Source organism: Pomacea canaliculata, linkage group LG12, assembly GCF_003073045.1.
Source record: "Pomacea canaliculata isolate SZHN2017 linkage group LG12, ASM307304v1, whole genome shotgun sequence".
Lineage (NCBI taxonomy): Eukaryota > Metazoa > Mollusca > Gastropoda > Architaenioglossa > Ampullariidae > Pomacea > Pomacea canaliculata.
Window position 1 is genome coordinate 16,287,032 of NC_037601.1, and position 22,437 is coordinate 16,309,468.

General features: G+C 40.2%; 1 protein-coding gene across 2 annotated transcripts; it reads right to left on the reverse strand.

The window, feature by feature from the left end:
• Nucleotides 1-2,302: 2,302 nt before the first annotated feature.
• On the reverse strand, nucleotides 2,303-21,977 carry LOC112577198 (small conductance calcium-activated potassium channel protein 3-like). 2 transcript variants are annotated; one of them, XM_025260203.1, is made up of 6 exons: nucleotides 21,785-21,977; nucleotides 10,105-10,355; nucleotides 9,507-9,685; nucleotides 9,223-9,234; nucleotides 6,711-7,324; nucleotides 2,303-5,399 (listed from the first exon to the last, which is right to left on the reverse strand). In XM_025260203.1, the coding sequence occupies exons 1-6, from the start codon at nucleotides 21,829-21,831 to the stop codon at nucleotides 4,976-4,978; spliced, it is 1,527 nt and encodes a 508-aa protein (XP_025115988.1). In that variant the 5' UTR covers nucleotides 21,832-21,977; the 3' UTR covers nucleotides 2,303-4,975. The 2 variants fall into 2 exon arrangements, with proteins under 2 accessions (XP_025115988.1, XP_025115989.1); XM_025260204.1 differs by lacking the exon at nucleotides 9,223-9,234 and having other exon boundaries at nucleotides 21,785-21,974.
• Nucleotides 21,978-22,437: the final 460 nt, after the last annotated feature.

Sequence of the window (22,437 nt, forward strand, 5' to 3'; positions counted from 1 at the left end):
AAATTTTCATGACAGTATCACAGTATATTTAGAGGTAGCAAAAAGCAGGGATTACTGTAACTTGAGCGATTAAGCACGAGCTTCCGGACATGAGCAGCTTGTGTGCAGATCTGAAACGAGGCTGAGTGTAACAGCTGGACTTTGATCGTCAACATGCATCTGCGATTTAGTGTCATTTTTTTCAAAGCCATTTAATATGAGGCGTGGTCTATTTCTGACATCTGACAGCCAAATTATTAAGGAAGAGGGGCTGTTTAATTTAAATATTTTAAACATTTTGAGTGCTGCATAGCAGCATTAGCTATCTCCATGTAATGAAGTGTCACCTCAAGAAGTTCATTTCTGTAAAAGTTTCTTCAGACGTGGTTTTGAGAGTTTTTAATTTGGGTTTTATTTCGTGTATGATCTATTTTCACTCAACAAAATGCGAAGATGTTATTTTCTGAGTCACCGTCAGAAAATGTCCTTTCTAATGCCTTGACGAAAGGATTCTCTATAGTAGAATTAATGGCGTCTGTGCTGTGCACACAATGCATCCGCTTTTCGCCATTAAATTTACAGACAAAAGTCATCCTCACGGTTCTCCACCACACATCGCATGTGTACACACACACAAACTCTCTCACACACACAAACGCGCGCACACACACACAAACGCACACTCCCTACATCAGGGAAAGAGATCAAAACAAGGGACGTAAGCACAATGAAGTTGTAGACATAAGAATGAAGGTGGTTACGAATTACCTCTCATTACATGATTGTGACTTGTGGTCTGTAAACCCGAGAAAGCTCACCATAGAATATTGGCGCTTTAGTGTTGTTAAAATATAAAAATGAAAAAGAGCTTTACTCTGTCAAACACGCGCTGAAGAGTTTTTTCTTTTCAGTTTGCTCTCGTGTTTATTTGTCCTATTTTCATTGGCACGGGTCGGTAGCGCAGTGGTAAAGAGTTCACTTGTCACTGTTGTAGTCAGGGTCATAAGATTATGTTTAAGGACACATGCACTTTTTTCTGGATGTGACAACTGATGTTTGGAGGTTTTCTCCTTATCTTTACCTTTTTACATCCTTTTTATTGACTAACAGTAGGTAATCACTATTAGACCTAAACAGTTTTCTATCAAATAAACAAAGCGAACAATACTTTCTTTCCGTCTTTTCTTTGCTGTTGTTTTCTTATTCTCATCAGTAGGCGGTTTCTTTACTTTATCTTGTCTGTCACTGTTTTTGTGCGAAGGCACGAGGTCCACAAATCATCTTCTATAGACTTCCTGCTCTTGTCTACTGAAGATCAAGGTTAAGAAGCTTGTCTGACCTTTTGCAAGACTCGTGGGAAGAATACGCAGGTTTAGTCTCGGATTCTTGACAGTTGAATTATCAAGCACCACCCACTGAATTATATGTGTCACTGCGTACTTGATGAACGCAAAACAGAAACTGACCTACAAATATGTAAGTCGTAATAGTGAAAAATAGGTTTTGTCAACATATAAAGGTAGTGCATATCACCCAGCAGTAGTGGGAAAAGGAAAAAGAAAGGAAAAGGAGGGCAAAAGGATAATGCTGATGCTGCTGATGATGGTGATGAGGAGGAGAAGGAGGAGAAGAGACAGAAAAAACGCCACAACGGCCTGTGCTCTTTCCGAACACGCATGCGCACAAAACACACACACACATACACGCACGCATTCTGTTCTTCAAATCGCTGAACACACTACCATTGATCTTGTTAACCTTCTTTTGCTATGTTTGATTGTCATATGCCTGTGTTATCTTCGATTTGCTATTCGTCTTTCAGCCATAATATTAGTAAGGATAAATCACAGTCGAAAGACGAATGGCAAATCGAAAGCACATTAACGACTGTTCTCGTGGAGACTGTGATAAAGTATGTGCAGTGAGCTCACCTAAAGAATGTGGTACCATTAAAAATGAACTTTCTCCTCATCATTATTATTGCAACACACAGAAATCACTATGCAGTGTTTTATTCATAAGATGAAATTTTAAAATGCATCTATCGAATTTAAAAAATAATAAGTCTTTTTCCTCTTTTTAAACTGCTGCCACTATTTTAAAACTTTTTATTCGCAGTGCGACAGTAGTTATCATGAACTGTTCTTATAATAATTATCTGTCGATTGTAAAAGTTGGAGATGAAACAGAACAAAATACGTGGAGAGTATACCAAGTCTGCATTTCATGATCTTCCATCAGACTTAGTCATATTTTTCCGCTTCTCCTTGTTGTCCTTCAAAAGACCTGGTGAAGCTATGTTGCATTTTCTGCTGTCATGAAAGGACTGGCCATTTATGGCATATTTCAGGCATCGCTAAGGAAAAAGGTTGGGGTTGCAGACCGTTTTTTCAAAATAATGACTAAAGTATTGGCCAATTTGGAACAATCTTTCAGGCATCACGAAACAGGAAAGTGGGATTGCAAACCGTTTTTGAAAATAATGCAACAGCCAAAGTAATGGTGTGATTTTTGTATTCTTTTTCTTTTTTGACACAGTAGGCTTGTGGAGGTTGACCTAAGGTGCCAGAGACACGAAATTACTCAGAAACAGTGAACTTTTAGCTTCCAAAACATGTTCGCTTTATTTGACAACAAACGATAAATAACATAGAATATATTATTATTACCTTTAGTCAAACTAATATTCATTGTTTAATTTATCACGATGGCCAAACCATGGAGATTTACTATGTTAACATGTTCTACTAGTAAATTACACTATAATTACATTTAAGAGCTTCTGAATCACACAATGAAGACTGTATAATGAGTAAATATTTACATTAATTGTAATCGAATATTCGGTCAGAAAGCAGTGATCTGAATACTGTTTGAAATGCCCCAGTGACATTGGAGGCGATTAAATGTAAGCGAAATCATACACACCATTAAGTAAAAAGTTGTCTATGTTGCTGTTGTTTGACTTCAAGTCGTTCTGCTGGTGTTACTGCTACTCTTCTTCTGCTTCTTCGTTGTAGTCTTTAGCTAGTTATTGGGTTTGTAGTCAAGAGTTAAAAGCAAAATCCCTTGTTAGACAAGAAGATAAAGCATCCCATACTCACTCAAGAGTTTTAGACACACCGATTATTTTCAATCTTTATTTTAAATGGCGCCCTTTGTCCAAGGTGGCAGTCTCTATTCTTCGAGGAATCGCTGGTGGCTAAGGTTGTCGTTTGTTATGAACATGGGGCGTCTTTCCACCTTCGGTTCTGGTGTTGATTTAAATGCAGCAAGACAGAGGACTTCATTGAAGAGATTTTCTTTCCGAAAAAAAATCTGCGATATGTGTCATTACAAGTTCTTTAAGTGATGGTGCTTGTCCCGCTGAGGAACCTCAAAGACCTTGGTGTATTTGTATTTTCAGCCTGCCTGTATCATTTTTTTTTTTTTGCATTGAACGTTTCTGGCTGTGGTATTAGTTTATACGCGCAATCTGTTATTGCATTGAAAACGTATAGCCGTACAAGCAAGCGCGCACCAAGCAGAAATAATGTGGTAGTTGGTGGCAAGATAATGCTTGTTTACATTTCGATAACATTACGACGAAGATCAATGCTGTACATGTACTCTTGAAATCCTTGCTTTGAAAGACTGAGGCGTTTGTAACAATTTTATAAACATAGGCGAACAATAAGGCGGAGAAACGGACATTGGATAAATGGAACAGTGGATGGGAGTCGTTGTTGACCAGTTATTTTAGATTGGCTGGGCTGGATTTGGTTTCCTGGCTTGTCGTGTTATGTTGTGCCACTGAAAATTTTTTTTTAAACTCTTGAATGCTTTTTAAGGAGTCTGTTGTTCTGCATGCATGGCAGTCAGGATTTCTTTCTTGAAGATTTCATTTTTTCAAATAGAGGAATTCATCTTACAAAGAAAACAAAATTAAAAATGTTACTGTTGGTTATTGAATTGGCAGTGGATTAAAATCATTTTTTAATTATCGCTAGTCAACGACCTGCTTTGGTTGTGTTGTTGTGGGATAAAAGCGCTCGACGACGACAACAGAAATTATGAAGTCAAAGTAATAGAAATACAATTGTTCAGGGTATGCCTGCAATGTGCACAAAGGGTAAGCAATTTATGTCAAAATTGAGCTTATTATGCACATTTGAACCAAAGCAAAATACATTCATGCAAAAACTTTTCAAAAGCCAATCAGGCCGTGTTAAATTATGAAACTTCTCATTAAACATCACCTGTTTCAACATAGGCAAGAAAGCAGAATTAGCATGTACTTCCTCTCTCCTAATCAAATTTTTTTCACAGCGCATATGCAATACAGAAAGAGATCATTTAGTGTACAGACGATCAAAGATTTTCATTTTAAACGCCATTAAATCTTGTTTACGAATCTTGCAATGCATTCTTATTATTAAATAAGCGTTGATGAAGTGCGTTACGCCTGTTACATAATAATATGGACCTTCATTCAATTAAAACAGACCGAGGGACGTTCGCTTTATCCTCGCAGTCTTAGTTATCTGTCGATAAAGCCCTGATCGTTAATGTTTATATCAACTAATCTTCACTCCTCGTCAGCAGAAAGTCTTGCGGAATCCGCGGTGTGTACAGAAAGTTTTTCTCGCTAATACAATTGACTTTAACAGTCTGGTAAGGTAATGGCGGCGATTCACTGCGGTGTGTTCTGTGAGTTATGTCCTGGCTTTATCAGCCTGTTTTTAACAAAAGCAAATGTAACTCATATTAGGACAGTCACAAAATTCCCTTCAGCGTTACAGCAATGTAGTTGTTTTCTCCTCTCACAAATGGTCAGGTGCGCGATTGTTTCGTGTACTGTTGGCAGTACAGTACCCGTCTTTTTCTTTGCATATCTTCGATTTTATTCCGTTTTTTTCATCGAAGGTAGCTATGAACAAATGGCGTCTGTCTTGAGAATTGCATCCTGCAGCCAGAAATAAATAAATACCCTGCCCAGCTGCGAAGGATTGGCATGCTAAGAAATCACAGGATGCTGAGTGTCTCGGAGACTAGGCGTCACGCTGTTTGAGTAAGTCACACATCTCGGACACTGGCGGCTCATCGTCAGAAGAAGTGTCTCGAGATTAGCCACGCGCTGACCCAGATTCTTCTGTTCACTCTGGATTGTGTTCACGGATTCCTGCATGGCGTTCACGCCCGTGTTGACCTCGACTGTTCCCACGGTGAACTCGGACTGTGCCGTCTTGAGGAACTGCGCCTCGTGCATGGTGCGCAGAGACTGAATGAGACGCGAGCGGTGACGTATCATCTCCTTGGAGTTGCAGGCCTTACCTGCTCGTCTTAGCCTTATGATCTGAAAGGTGTGCTTTACGACGTCTGCGGCAGCGTGTCTGCGCTTCTTGTCCAGGTTCACTTGCTGAACGAAGGTGTGAACGTATCTGAAATGACACAGACTCTCCATAAAGAATGCTACAATATCACACATTCTGGAATTATTTCTCCGCCTACAAATACAACATTCGCAAGTCCATAATTTTTATAGCAAGGTAAAACTTGTACGTCTACATTAATATTTCTTAACCCCGTGACTAACCTATTCTAATGTAAAAATTAAATTTACTGAAAGCAAGCTGAAATAAATCCCAAGCTAAATATATTTTGATTGCTGTGAAGAGAAGACAAAAATCTGAGAACTGCAGTAAATTAAGCAATGAACTCTATTTCAGTGAACACCAAGATTTGCTTCTAAAATTATTGAATTACCCTCTAATACCACGATATATCCATGAAACGTTTAACGCTTGCAGTCGTTTGGTTTTTTTTTTCTTTATGTGGCTGACTAGACATAAGCAGAATTTACTAACCCTGCATCACAAACTAGCTTGTGCTATTTAAAGAAAATCAAACACACAAAAATATGAATGGCTACATAACTATAAAGTGCTATAGAGTAAGACTAGGGAAAAATATCTGTAGAGACGACAGATGGGAATTATGTGACATGGCGAGGGAACTTTCTAGTCACGCAATGGAATGTGACCTCAGGACGGCCTCATTTCCCTAGCTGCTAAAAGACAACATTAATCAATGCTAATGGCTGTAGGGCGTGGTATAATCAGTATTAAAGTGGATTTTTTGTCCAGTAAGCAAAGTTGTGTCGATACCTTTGGTTCCACTAAAACTGTCTTACAGTGCGTCGTTACATAGTGTTAGATGGAACTGGCCTGCCTCAGTAATACGTGGATAGTTTTATTATAAGGATTATTTGTCAAAGATTCTTTTTCACTATATCTTCCTCCCTCCATCCTTCTCGGCAGTCCCGTGGCGCAACGGTAAGCGCCTCTGACCAATTAAGGTAGGATTTGCTGTCCTGGTTCAGATCCAAACTCGTGCACACTGTTCTTTCTCTGCATGTAGCACTTGTTTACAGCGCCGGTTTCTTTGCCGTGATTTAGCTTAAGTTTGCTGGCTCGGTGTAAAACCAATATTCCCTTTCTTCCTTTTCTCTCTATCTCTCTCTCGCGTTCGCACGTGTGGTTTACTTTTAATTGACAATTTGTGAAGTATTTTACTTTTTTCAACTATTTAATTTTTCTATTAACTTCAGCGGACACACACACACACACACCAGAATTTAACAGCGACACACCAAACAACAAACAAGGAACCGTACTCGCGGATCAGACAGATGAAACACCTCTTATCAAAGTACAACATTAGCTAGTCAAAATTAAAGGTACGCGACTAACCTTTCCGCTCTCGACTGCTCTAGCTTCTTAGCTAGCACTGCCACAGTCAGTGCCATGCTCCCGACACCCATCATACCCGTCAGACTGGCGATCACTCGCGCGCAGTACGACCTCGGCACCAGATCCCCGTAACCCACGGTCAAGAAGGTCACGGCCGTCAGCCACATGGACTGCCCGTATGTGATGAAGTCGGATTCCGGGTCCGTGTACAGCTCGCACACACGCAAGTTCCAGCTGTTGATAAAGAAGGTTCCGAGCATCCAGGAACCCAGCACGACCATGGGCGACGTGGACATCAGAGCCCTGAAAACGAACTGGGCGTTGATTTTGACCCGAGAAAGGGCTCCCAGGCTCTGAACGGAGGTGTCGAGGAAGAGTTTGCTGTGGACGACGACGAAGCGGCCCAGCAGGTAGACGCGCAGGAACATGAGGATCGTCAGCACGCAGTTGATGGGTAGGAGGGTGGCGTGTAGCTCCTGCTTGCCACCCGGTCCGTCCCGCACGATCATAGTGGGCAGGGAGAAGGCAGGAAACGGCAGCGGGTGGATGACGCAGATGAGGAGCTCGAAAGCGAGTTTGACCCACTTGGTGATGGTCATCACGAGCCGCCAGTCCTGCCAAACACAGCCAGGCAAAACATCCATGTTAGGACTACAGTGAAGTGTATGACCATTCTAGCGGATTTCTCTGCTGATATATGTTCATAGGTCATCCTTACTCTGAAATACACGAAACCACGTTCCAGCTAAACGATTGCCCAGAATGGAACCCTCTTTTATCATCCACTTCACTTCTAGAAATGTTTTTGCAGTCAGTGAGAAATCCATGCTTACTATGTAATAGACATCGGCTAAGATAAAGTGCACTTTATAATTTTCACTTTTAAACGGTTTGAGAGAAAAAATGCTCTTGGTGATCTAATTTATGATAGTTAATATAGCTTGTTTGATACATAACTAGGTTTTTTTCTATTTCCGTGGAACACTTCCTTTAAGGTTATGGCTGCAGATTAGCCCTCTAGTGGCGGCAGGAAATCTGTTTAAGGGTAGCAAAAATGGAAACTGCTTTGACTAAAACTGTTTTTACTTCTGAGATCCAAATGCACACGCACTCACACACACTAATAAACTGAAAGTCTTCTACCAATCAGTCAATCATTCAAATAAATTCTGGTCTTAGGAAGCTCAATACTGCCGAAGAAGTGTTGCAGAAATGAGACGTTCACAAAATTGCTCTGGCGCTTGGTTATAGGGTGAAACAACGTGCTTTTACCGGCTTTTTACCATATTTATCCAAGAAATATGATTTGGTTTTCAAAATTTAATTACGTGAAATAGAATAAATCGAGCTTTGGTAAAAGGTCGAAAAAGCAAAGAAACATCGAAACAGGATGCCAAGAACCCTTTATTAGAGCGGTTATTACAAAATACACTTTCCTGCAAAGTAAAGTCCCAACTAGAGGTTTACAATTTAGCGATAGTACTATTGAATACTTTATGTTACTATCACATGCTGGTTGGTATAGTGCTACCTCGGTACTCAACCACACCTCCAGAACGGATTGTGGTCGAGTACCGAGGTACTCGAAAAAACTAGGAAATTTCTTGTGTGGCACGATGACTGTAGTGTATACGAATGTATGTAGATGTTAAAGAAACACCAGATCGTGAACACATCACTCGGACAGATCTCTTCTTCTTGGAAATCGACTCGTTAAGGGACGCTTTCGCATTTGTTTGACCCCAACGCTGATTTTATTGAACGAGGATCAAGTTCCAAGCGACTGGCCTAGCACTAAAACAGAGTTCTCTCAAAAGATATTAGTAGAGGACCGAAATGTTTGAGCACAAAGCAAGTTCCAGTGCCGAAATACCACTGTATTTTCTTTACATATTAACCCAGATAAATATGATTGTGCACTGAGGTCAATGCAGTGAGCCGAAATTCCGAAAGAAAATAAAAATTATATCCATGCTTAAAGAAGTGTTTCAGCCAAATTCAATGTCACAAAAAGGGGAAAAATACAAAACACAGGTGTGTCTCTGAATAGCTTAAAACGGCTTTCAAATCAGATATATATTTTAAAGAATACCATTTCACATTTTCTTGTTCTCTTTTAGTCTATAGTAGTTGTCTTTCGTTCGTATATCCTATGAAATAAGCAGAATTAATGATACAAATCTAGTTATTAATTAATACTAGCAATTAATGAGCTGCATGCAGATAAGCCGGAAAGTGAAAAATGCGAAAAAAGGAAGTGGTTCTGAAAGAAAGGTAATACCTTTATTAAAAACGTGCCAGCATAAGCATTTAGTAAGAAATGGTGAAACCAATGCTATAATGCTATAAAATAGTCAAGGGAACCTTATTGTGGGTAGGAGGGGAAACAAAGTGTGTGATGCAACCAAAGCTGTGGAAATCGTGACACGCTCCCATCTGGCTAGGATCAATGACCTAAATTATGATCTACCTCTCTTTTTGGCATGAAAAGTAAGAGTGGCGAAATACCTACCTCCAATAATCCCTGCAATGCAAAAAATAACATTATTCTTTTCGAGAGACGGCTTAATGTCCAATTACGCAGCACAAACAGAAGTCTACTGGCATTGTGAGCCATTTCAGTTAAAGAATGGCAACCATTGTGTTTCTTAAAAAGTCATTCCGTATCTACACTGCTAAAGTAATTTTAAGAAGTTATGTTTCGTGAGTGTAGGGCATAAATCAACAAAAACTTTTTTTTTACAAATTTGAAATAAAAGAGATTAAAGATAAAAATGAGAGGTGAAGAGGTATTACCTGAAAACCAGCACTGGCCATGTGAAGTCGGAGACCAGTCACGTGGTACGCGATGATTGATAGAAGCAAGCAAAAAGTGGATGCGGAAGTTAAAACCTTGAGTAAGATCGAGAACGGCGAATCCTCCATGATTGTTTGAGAAAAACGAAGTTCCGTGTCAAGGACGACGAAAGTAATTCCTGGAAAAGGACAGTTTCATGTTAAAATCAACATCAGCGCTTTTAAAGGAATATTGGGGTGAAGTTTTTCTCTAATAATTGGGTAAAGTTCAATGTTAGATATTATTTCCTAAAAATAATACCTCGGTAAATGGAGAGAGAAGTGAAATCATGTGCTCATCAGACATATACAAACGTGACGTCACACTTTGACTTCCTTCTGTAAATAGTAATGTATATAGACGTGCAGAGAACGGAAGTCGCGTATTCACCAGATTGTGGTAAATAGTATCTTGCCCTAAGCTTACACTAACCCTCCGCACACTCTCAAACATCCTCTCTCCCCCTCTCTTTCTTTTTCTCACACACATACACACACATCACTGAGAGAGCGTTAAGCCTGATCAGCTTAACGCATGCGCAGTAAGCTTGATCTTTACCTGCGATACCCAGCATGAAGCTGATGTCCACGATGCGTTTGCGTTGGTGCAACATATCCTTTCGCAATCGAAGTCTTTGGCTGAGGCTGTAGTGACTGCTGCCACCTGTCTGCATCACGTGACGAGGACATGACGATTCTTTCTGCGACTTCACCGAGGTAAGCAGAGTGTCGGTGCTTGAGTACTTGGTGTAATACGAAACTCCAAGTGGCTTGTGCTGGTCCCTCCATGACAAGGTTCGCAGATTACTGCTAGGAAAAAAATAAAACAATAACAGAGACGTCAATCAAGACATTTTTGTTCTTGCCCTGTGGTATAATTTTTCTCAGACTTTAGCACTGTGGATTTGCCTCAGTGCAAGTGTGGCAAGAACTGTTGGAGACGTTTTCATTGAAGCACCAATTGCCACCAATTAATTTCGTCACTCAAGCAGGAATTTGAAATAAATCTGCCAAACTGCGCAGCTTTGACAGATTTATTTTTCAAGTAAACGGTACACTGATGTGAACTTTTATATTTGTCCCTTTTTAAACATTTGTTTAAAGGAACACAGACTGACAGTGTGTAATCTAGCATGGTAACAAGATTGTAATAGCGAAATAATTCTCAGAGAGCTTTTGTCCTCTTTAATGCCCTCTTTAACTCCTTTTTTAAAATGCTTGTCGCACTTTTACAGTAGAGGTTAGAAACCGTTGTTTCACTTGAAAAGGACTGTCTTCTGAAATATCCACTACCTTAACGCTGTAATAAGTCGGTGAAACAGAGGCGGTTAGACGGATAGTATTACACGTCTGTAGAGAGGAGACTCACAATGAACTTCTGACATTTGGAAAGTACACGTGCTTATCTGTATTGTAAGAAAACATTCTTTCTCTTTCTCTCTTCCTTCTTGGTACTTGGATATCAAAACTTGAATAACGAGAATAACGCTATAACAATAAATCTTAAAAGTTAATAATTTAGGTATTAAATATGTAATACTAGATTACTTAGAAATTTGTGATTTGAAACAGTTCGTGTCGTTTTAGACAAATAAATATCAACGCGTGAGTCATATTTTGTTCATAGAGGCCTGCAACGAAAATTATACCTGTGTTTTTCACATGGCGCATATGGAATGGTCATAAAGTGAAAGCTGTAAGATTATGTCGCCACTCACCCTACTGTAAATCATAGCAGCCACCAGGAGAGATGGCCTCACAGCAGAGTGGTAGAGGAGTGTTGTGAAGGCAAGGGAGATATAAATCTCCACGTGTCGTCAGCCAGAAAAACAATGTGTTTATCCCACATTTATCAGGTGCAGCCTCCATTTGACCATGGTTCGCATTGCATGTCACAGAAAATCTGCTTACGGCTTTCCTCGCGTGAACGTTGATCGGCAACGTGGTGGCGTGCGAGAGCGTGGTGCGTGTACGTCAGCGTCAGCAAGCCTCTCAGTGCTGACGTCCCACACACGCGCGCGCGCGCATCCCCGCAGTTTAAAATGTCTGTATCGGATTTGATCAGACAGGCAGACACAGACACGATATTATGACAAATATTTTTAAACATAATACACAAGCTACTCTTAACAGGTTCACCGGTTGTGGAAAAGTTCACAAAAATATAGAAAATCTCGGGTTGTGTGAGGTAGTCATCACCAGTCCTTCGCATTAGATGAATCGAAAATTTAAAAGATCTGCAATACACGCAGGAAGGTAAGCGCATTCGAATTATTGACTTTTTCTTTAAAGATAAAAATTGACATTGACTAGCGGCCTCGGGTGATGGTTGGCGAGAGGCTGACTTGTCTAGCAAGGAATAGTGTGTTGTTATCTGACACGAGGGGAGATGAAGAAATGTGCTACAGATTGTTGTCGAGCTCCAGCTTTGTTTCTTGAAACAAACAAACATGCACTCCCGGGAACATAATCTTAATTGTACCCGTTCAAGTCTTTTTTGAAAAATACAATTTTCTTCTTGCCTGGGAAATGCTTCCTCTACTTGTCAGCCTTAAGCTGAAATCTAGCAGTTCTCCCGTTGAAATTCTGTTCTATTTCTGTCCTTTAGTAGCGAATTGGTAATACTGATAATATTACTCTTAAATTAGAAATCGTCAGAACGTATAACGTTTCAAGAAACAAACATATCAACCGCCAAAAGACGAATTATACACTAGTTAACTACTGGCCTCCATCAAGTTCAGACCGACACAGACCATCTCCCTTGTGACTGGCCTCCATCTCAGGCTACCTTGTGCCAGTTCGCAACCTGACGCTAGGAGGCCCTCCCCATAATGAGACTATCGACATTTGTAAGGGGTGAGTGGTAATGCCTTCGAAATGTCAACCGGTTGTCCAAGAGGCACAAAGAGGAAAAAGTACTAATAACCATGTCCTCTCTTCAGAATGCTGTCTTTCGCATGATAAAAGTATCAGCTTTGCTGTGGAGGTGGATGAAGCTTTAAAAGCGATAACACACATCAAAGGAAGCACAGATGAAAATAATGAAAGACAAATATACAAATCCAGCAGTAGTAGATGCTTTAGAGCAGCTTTAAAGGAAGACTCTTCAGAGAATACAATTTGTATGTCCTTGCTGGTCTGCCATATGAGCTGAAATTATATACAATTTGTAAATTTGGAGTAATTTCAAAGCATGTTCTCTCCTAACTGAGGGGCATCATTATGATATTGTACATTTTTATCTGTGCCTGTGTTCCCAGGTGTCGTCGCTCGTCGTAATTTTCTGTAATTTGCCTCTGATTGAGAAATCTGGACATGAACACTTATCTGTGGCAAACTAACGACATGTATTTTATTCATCCAATTATGAGAGTCATATCAAACTGGTTGACTATTCTGATGAAGGACTGGCGTGCTTGTTATTCAGCTCCGTTATTCGCAGCTTGCTATTGCTGGAGCCCACGCAATCTGCCCTATCCATTGCATCGTCTGTTATTAAGGGCAGACATATTTAAACACCAGCTGCAGGCAAAGGAGGGACATTGATACCTGTCTTGAAAAACGTTCATGTCTAATCGGATCAAAATCTTACCTGTCATCATTTCTGATACTTATTTCGTGGTGGACAAATTGGCTTAGGGTAAGAGAGCATGCAAAATTCTTGGAATAACATTGAATAAATGTTACAGAGGAAGAATATTCCGCTTGGAAGTGATAACCTATTGAACTTACATGATTTTTTGGAGTGTGGCTCTGGAAGTACAGCCTTTAATCAGCTCCTGCACTCTTTCGAAACGAAGAGACAGAGGCTTAGGGTGGTATAGAAATGTGATTGCATGCTGAAGGCTAATTTCGGTTTAGAAAATTGCTCGGCGAACAGGAACCTTGAACACACAGCGTGAGGTTATCTCTTCCGGCAAAGATCCTATGTGTCATCGAGACAATCAGAGAACAATTTAGAGGTGCCGTGTCAGTAATTTCAACTGTTAAAAAGCACTTCCTTCTGAAGTGTAAAGATAAAAAATAAAATAATAAAATACTTCAAGATTGTGCTCTGTAGTAATGAAAGGCCCAGAAGAGGGTCAAAATATTACATGGAAAATGAAGGACTTTTCTGCCAGCAGTTTGGCATAGCGCATATCTCAATGAAACTGGTGTGAAAACAGCAAACTTATGCTCTTCTAGACATTCACTTTTCTATGGACATAAAGAAAAATAGCAGGACTTTGAAACCTTGTACTCCCAAAACCACGAGTTACTTTTCATCTCAGTTGTAATCATTCATCTATCCATTCGTACTTACGTACCTACGTACGGATACGCGCACACTCATTCTCAGCAAGTGTTATCGACGGCCACGACTAGAAGTAAAATTATGTACATCAGAACCCCTGCAATAAGTCTCTGACATCACAACGTACCTGAAAAAACTAGTGGATGAACTTTGCCCCCTAAGAACTGGATAAGGGTTAGTGCAAGATTTCTTAATTTGGAAGAACAACTTCCTTCCTACGGCTAGATACTTGTAAGCGTTACATTTATGGGACTAGTGGGGTGGAAGTTTCAAGTTCACGATGTTATTTCCCAAAATCTGGGTAAATAACACCTCACCCACCACCCACCACACTTCCACCACCTCTTTCGCCCTCGAGATACACGCCTACACACATCATCTTGTACAGAAGGTCAGTGTCGTGAGGCTTTGCTCTCCACATGTTCTAATTAACACATGGTCCCAGCGCTTCCGTGGGCTGAGGATTTCACAACCAAGTTTACTATTAGTACTATTCTGACCCCCGTAATGTTGACCTTCACCTTTCTCTCTCTCGCGCGCACACACACACTATAAAACACACACACACTGACTAATCAGCTGTCGCATAACTTTAAAGGTCTACTAGTGTGCCCTACTTACCTGTAGTGACCAGGTAATGCTGACTACCGTCAATGTCGGACTATAGGCCCTGACTTTTGTCCCCAGTTTTAAACCCTTTAAACAGCGATGCAGCTTGTTTGCGAATTTTTTCGGAGTTTTCATATTTCGATTAATGTTTCTTATCGCTTAAGAACAAGAACGAAACATGGACAGCATATGATGGACAGGAAAACAAACAAATAGCATATGAACTATAAAATAATAAGCAACCGTACTGAACGAAGAAGAAAATCAAATACAGAAAACACAAAGAGGAACCAAAGAACAAGGACAAGAGCTGAGAGTAACATGACATTGGAAAAGTAAGGTGTGAAAAAGGACTAGCATTATGGGAAAGGTTATTAGGAGTAATTTTACAGTGCTGCTTATTGCCCCAAAAAAAAAGTTTTGTAATTTAGTGGGTGCGGCTTATGCAGGTGTTCAATAGACCGAAATTTACGGTACTAGATATTCTAGGTGTGAAATCTTTTCTTCGGTTCTTGAGATACACACCTAAAATCATTCACATGAAAAGATCAAATTAATAAAGTTACAGATACACCTAATTAATTAAGGTGTGTTTCCATCTCTTCCGTTGGCTGAACCCTTCACACATAAGCATCTTCATGCGCCGTCCTAACGTCTATATTGATCACCTGTGTCTTTCGGCGTGTATCTTGAGAATAAAAGGAGGGCAAAGTAAGCATGTTAACCCTAACCCACACAACAAATAGAGACCTCTGAGCCATGTTTGTCTTCAGACTCCTTGTGTAATTAGGAAACAATCGTCCTGTCACTATGAAACAAGGAGCAGTCAGCAGAAACTAGAGATAACATTTTTCGGATTCCATGTAAACATAATGCCACCAAACAATCAGCCTGTGTCAGTCTGAAAGAGCAGACCCTAATTTTATTTTTAAAGTGAAAAATTTTAAGGTGAAAATAGCTGCGGACTATACATATATATATTTTACACACATACACATAATAAATACGTACCCAGCTCATTTCGAAGGTCTGTGTTCTCTTAGGAAGTACTCATCGAGCAGGGATTGAGAAGCATCAAACAGAAATCGACGAAGACATCACATCTACTGGTAAATCTAGAAGCAAACAACCCAACGCACAAGCCTCGTTTTGGATGCAAAGTCCTTTTGATTACACAATGTCTTTGCATGAATAGTCTTCACTTCGTTCGCGATAGTTCAAGCTAAATTCACAACCAACAAGAAGATGACGAATTTCTTGTCCTTTTCTTTTATCCCTGAGAGGTCAAGCAAACTCGATCAATAAGGAATGCTAGGCTTTATAAATAAGTCAATGCACTTTAGCTCGTGAACTTTGAACCTTTCCACGTATGTCAGCGTGCTCTTTCCTGTTAATGTAATTTAAATGACACAACATCCTTTATTAGATTCAAACCTCAAAAAGGATTTTAATTCTTTATGTGCACAGCTTACACAAGTTATAACTTCTCCAATCAGATTTCCTGTGCGAACAACATTGAGGTAGCCTTGTGAAAAAAAAAATAATTTGCATCCCGACTCTCGTTTTGTCGAGTGCTTTGTTATGCTCAAAATTTGTCGTCGGTGTGCGACAGTATGTATCTTCGTTGCACGAAATGTTTCAAGTTCTCACAGCCCCGCAGTTCGTCCTGTCCTCGTCGTGGAAAAACAACAGACTGCCTGCGCACTCAGCACAAAGAGTTGAGCTTTGAGGTTTCGCCCCTTGGCTGTCGTTGTCGCGGTCGCTGTTGGTTTTACTCTCGCGCGTCTGCCTGCGCGGGCGCCGCTCGCCCTGTGGCGGTGTCGTCTGCATGCAAGGCGTTCAAATCGTGTTGTCAGTGAGATACCGGAGGTCGATGCGGATGGACATAGCTTTTACCTCCATCACGAACTTGGATTACTGAACTGCTGGCAGACGATTTTTTTTCCAGTTAACAACGAGGCAAGCTACTACAAAGCTTCCGGTTTAGTCACATTCTTTGTTAAGGCTCGCCGAGACTAACAGCGGAGAACTTCGCAAGAGGCTAAGCGTTGGTCTTGGAAGACAGACAACAATCCACCTGTACACATCCATGCGTCGATCTTCCTCGTAACTCTCGACATTTTTTCTGGCTGATACGATTTAATTTTAATTAAAAGTCCAGAAATTTTTAACAGACTTGCGTGCACGTGAGAAAATAAGGACAAGCATGCTGGCAAACAGAAAAAACCCACTGGGAATATAAGTATATACATTATGCGACTTGTAGATGATGACATTGGTTGTGGTGGTGGTTGTTGTGAGGTGGTAATATTTTCTCACTATATATTTTTTTCAGTCCACGGTATGCTAATTAAAAAATATTTCTCAAATTTCGGCACTCTCCCAAACTTTCTTTCCTTTCCTGTTAAAAAGGCAATTACTAAAAGTGGAAACGTCTTTAAACAACAACATTTATTCTTGGTATGATGGTGTTGATACATCTGTATCATTAAACAGACAAATCAGAGGTTTCAGAATCACACTAACTTATTTGTGTCTCACGTTCCATTACGGAACCAATTTTTTTTTTCTCTTGAAATTCGTGTTTCTTGAATATATGTTGGTCACATAATGAATATCATGCGCACATTCAAAACTTTCAACCTCCGGCATAAATACGTTAAATTCAATTTTATCTCAAGAGATTTAAATTGTACACGGTTTCAAGATTCAATTTAAAGATTTAAATTTACAACTGTAACATTATTTTCGTGTGCGATTCTTGTCTAGCAAAGCTCATTTCGGCCTTAGTATTAGCAAACAGTACTTTTTCAAGTCAGAAATTCTTTTTATATACTACACAGTTAAGACAAAGTTTACTACCAATCACAGTACAGAATTTCCTCCATTTTCGAGGAGCATGAATTCGACACTGATGCGCAGTCAGACATTTTTTTTTTTTTTTTTTTTGATTCGACACGCTGAAGTGAATGATTAATTAACAGGATACAAAAAATGATAGGATAACATTACACGATCATCATCCGACAGTCGCGATGTGCTGAAGCAGACGACAATGCCCAAGGCTGTGTGTTTATGGTTGTATACTTGGTGCCATCAGCAATAAACGCCCCACCTACACCGGCAACATCTCAACACGTGAAAGGCAACCCCGTGGCGCGTGCTGGAGATCGATAGCGCGCTGCTCGAGGCCCACGTTCCGCGGCCCAAGGAAGTAAATTACTGCTGGCAGCTGTAGCCGCAACATCCACCTGCGCATCGCATTTCGCTGCTGCTTCCTTTTTTTGGTCAATAGTTGCATGAAACTATTTCTTCTTATGTCCCTGGGTCTGGATAATTGTCATCGTTTTGAATGTCGTCATTTTGCGGAAGTTGTTGTTAACGGTGGTGGTGGTGGTGCCTTTTTCTTGTGAGGTTTTTGTTTTATCACTTTATCACCATTCAAAGTCTGTTGACTAGTTCCAGATAACATTTGAACACTACTTTAAATTGTTTTTTCAAATTTTTTCTATTTCAGATGTAGGTTTTGTTGGGGGATCTTTGTTTCCCTTTTCTAACACGCTTTCTTTCTGTAAACAATTGTCTACAGAACTCACCAACAGGAATGTCTTCCATCGACCCAATTTGTTGTCGAGTTCATTGCAGTTTGGTACTTACTCTTTATGAGAATAAACAAAAGTTTTAATTATTTATTACCCCTTTTATGTTGGGTGTAAAATGTTTCACTGATTTTGTCTCAGCATCCTCGTCATGTTTCTTAGAAATATTTTATTAACTTAACATCATCACGTTTATTGTTACGTAGCTCTACTTATCGAAACTGATATCATTTGAAATAATTTACTATAAGCGACAGGTATCATTGTCAGAGTTAGGTTATCCTCTCCTGATCACTCCGCCAATGTAAAGTAGAGCGATGGGTTTGTAGGTAAATGGGGTGAATTTTTTTAACGGTTGGGTAAACCTAGGAGTAAAATACTATATCCTCAAATCTCAAATGAATACCACTCTCCGTTGTCGAGATACTACTACGCCTACTCGTGTCACTATAAAAGAGGTCAACAGCACGGGGTCAGGAAAGAGCATGGGTATGGTTACGTTGTCAAGGCATCAGCCACTGAGAGAGGTGAGACCAACAGTATGCTAATGACGCAGGTCATAATCACAATTGCGATCTCTTCGGGAAAATAATACCTTGCACTGAACTACCCAATCATTAGAAAAAATCGTATGCCCTGTTATCACTCCAGTCTTTACCCTCCCACGATCAAGTCCTTCAGCAAATTCAAGGCAACGACAGCGATAGTTGTGGAGGTGGTAGCTGTAGTGATGGATGCTGATGGCGACAACGACAATGTAGCTGATAAAAGTAAATATTAAAACATGGAAGAAATATAGAAGAATACAAAGTGAAAACGTAATTCATTTCATTGCTTGTATTGCCTGTATTGCTTTTCTCTGCCAACTGCCTGTGATAATGTGTCCTGCTTCCCCGCCAAGCTGGAAAGGTTTACTAATTACTGAGAAAAATGTGTGCAGATGATAATAGCTGTCCTGTCTGCCTTAATGGGAAAATATATTCTGTTTTTGATTAATTAGCTAATAAGCATTTCTGTCCTTCAGCATGATGAAACAATGACGCACCACAGCTCCACAGTAGAGGAAGAGATTTCCAACTCAAAATGAGGTCGAGCGATAATCACTCTGTCATTATTGACAGACCCTAGATGTATTTATGATAGGCAAGGGCAAACGAGTGCGTTAGGTAGTTGTACTGGTAATTAAAGGGACACTCCAGACAACTAGCAAGTTGGGCTTGGTGATGGCCAACAAAGTGCCGAGTCGTTTTAAGCTCAGAATTTCCACTCTAAAACACTGATATCGGGCGGTTCAAAGAGGTCACCCTATTTTGCTGTTGAGCAACGTCTATGGGAAGTAAGTGTAAGCAGGGGTAATAACTCTGTCATCCCAGATTTGGAGATAAAAAATCTTCGAACCAGAAGACAGCGATGAAAAGTGAATTATGAGAATGATGAGGTGACTGAGGATAAGAAGAATAGAGTCAGAATATTAACTCTACTATTATATGCTGTGATATGGAAATTATTGTCGAAGAAGTTGTCGTGACAATGATCGCTTTCTGTGAAAAATAGAATAATTTCATTTTTTTTTCAAATGCAATCACTGGGATCAGTTTTTTGTTGTTGTTGTTGTTGTTGTTGTTGTTGTTGTAAAGAGTACGCAAAAAGGGGCTTCTTTTATGTACCGTCCAGAAGATATGTCTTACAAATTATTGTGTGTAAACTATTCTTATGCACCCTGAAATTACAAATAGAAATATTTCGGAAAGACAATATCTACCATTTGAGCCCATCCTGCGAGATCTCATACGGTTCCCTTTAAAGCGCAGGACTCGAATATCATTACTGCAATAATAGTTCTAAACAAGCCCGCGGTTGCAGATATGCAGGGTCTTCTAATCACCGCGTAAATGCAATAAGTATTACGAGTAATATTAATATCTAGTCATAATCAAAAATGCGATTTCGATCTTCCCGGAAAAGAAAGAGATAGCGAGTTATCACACCTTGTACTCAAATTTTCCTTTTCATTGTTTCGCGATTCACAGCAGTTGTTGCTGTCTTCCAATAGGAACCACCCCTGGTGCGAAAGCCAATAAATCCATTTGGTCCACCTGCTTGTTTGCTCTGATCGAATAAAGAATGTTCTCTATCAAGAAAGGTCAAAGACCTAAACACTCCTGAAGATCGATGTGACAGGCATTGGCCTATAGGCCTATGTAAATTCTTCTCTCATTTGTTATTTCCACTTCAACTTTGCTCTTCTTACATCTGCTCGACACATCCGTGAAGGCATGCTTGGATTTTTAATAAACATGTTTAGATAAGTTTCGTTAGGATGTACATTGGAAGCTCTCCGTCTCCATCTCTCATTCAGTGCCTTTCCCTCATATCCGTTAAAGTTTACTTTGCAAGTCAATTTTTGTATCTTGACACCTGGCTAAACATTTAGCTAAATAACAATGTCTAAGAATTTTGCAGCTTCCTGGCAATTTAGTGAAATACTTAAAAAATATTCAGCAGCATACTTTCCGTAAACTTCAAAACATTTATAGACCACGTGATATTGAGTATTTCTTTTTTTTTAAGCAAGGAATGAATGACGATATACGCAGTTGCTTCACCCTTGGATTTAGTATCATAAAGATACAGTCAAATCTCCCTACTATGCCACCTACCGGGACCGAGCAAAAGTGGCACGAGAGTGGCATAATACGGAGGTTCGTAAACGGCTTTATTTGCTCAGTTACCATTCCAAAGCAGGTGGGCAATAATTTTCCCAAGGGCGCATGAGAAATTGGATGGTTTTAGAGGGCCGGACTAATATCGTTAACTCATTTTACCTAATACTGTATGTATAGTATATATACTGGCGGCGGGCCGGTCAGAGACAGGAGCCTTTCCCAGTCTGGTCCAAAGCTTTCAAGAATCGTCGGCTTCGCTAGCTGTCTCCTCTCATTCTCCCTCTCAGCACCTGCATCCTGTCGCTAGTCGACCCCTCACACCTTCACGAAGCGATTGCCAGCCTCCACCCTCCCTGTGTGCGTGTTAGGTTCCATCCAACCTAACTGCGATGTCCCACACTACCATACAGTATAATAATCGAGCACTGCTTTTACAACTTGTGTCTTTTAACCGTCACAAAAAGTGGCATAGTAGCGAGAGTAGGGGGTGGCATAGTATTTTTTTTTTTACATTGAATTTATAGTCGGGACCGAGCAAAAGTGGCATAATACCGAGAGTGGCATAGTAGAGGGGTGGCATAGTAGGGAGATTTGACTGTAACTTCCTACCAGCCAGTAGACCTGACTGTCATGCGGGTTATTTAAATTTCAGCCGGTCACAGGAGACAGTTCATTGCTGTGACAACCTCTCAATGTTCTGTGTCATGAGTGAAAGGTGTGAAAGATGGAGTGCAGGGGTGTACTTAAGAACGACACCTTCTCATTCTCGGTTGAGCCTATATCTGGACTGTACTGAACTTCGTATTCAGGAGACGTTAGGTAGCCTTATAGGGTGCTAATATGACAATCAAAAATGTCACACACACCTACAGAGAGAGAGAGAGAGGAGAGGGAGAGGAGAGAGAGAGAAATAAAGAAAGAGCAGTAGATAAAAGAAGGAATATTTTCTTCTCCATCGGACATTAGGTTGGGGGGGGGGGTTAGCACCGAGTTAAATGATCTGCAGTACACACAGTACTCAGAGAGAAAGGGTACATAAATGGAAAAAAGGGAAAAAGAAAGACTTACACACTGCGACAGAGTCCCGAGGATACTACAGCCGCAATATCATCCATCACCAACTTTCAACAAGTTTTATGTCTTCACCGTTTTTTTAAGTCCAGCAGATATGGACAGGTCATCCAGCTGTCGTTTTTCCAAGCGATGGCCTGAGATCTGTGCTTTACAAAAACCCGTTTTGCACGAAGCCCTTGAGTTGTGAGGCAGAAATGTTTTCACCTGTGCGTGGTGCCAGTGAGGACAAGACCAGGTATTGTTTGCTCAAGCTCATCGAGAAAGGAGCATTAGTGTAAGAAGCTTGCACTGAAATTCGAGATGATAATTAAGCCCACAAGTAGTCTAACAAATTTTGTGGGCATTTTGATTTTTTTTCTCTGTAAGGTACAGAAACTTACTAAAACTAAGAAACACGAGAGAGAGAGAGAGAAAAGAGTGGGAGGAGAAAGACAGATGTATGTCACAGGCTCAGACCCGTCAAAGATTAGGTAAAAGAATAAAAAGTGTTTTCTTATTTCTATCATACTTACGCTTTTCGATACTTTGAGAAAACTCTCGATAATAATAATAATATTATGACGACGACGACGACGACGACGACGACGACGACGACGACGACGATGATGATGATGAATTTGTATGAAATGCTTAGAACGACAGCGACA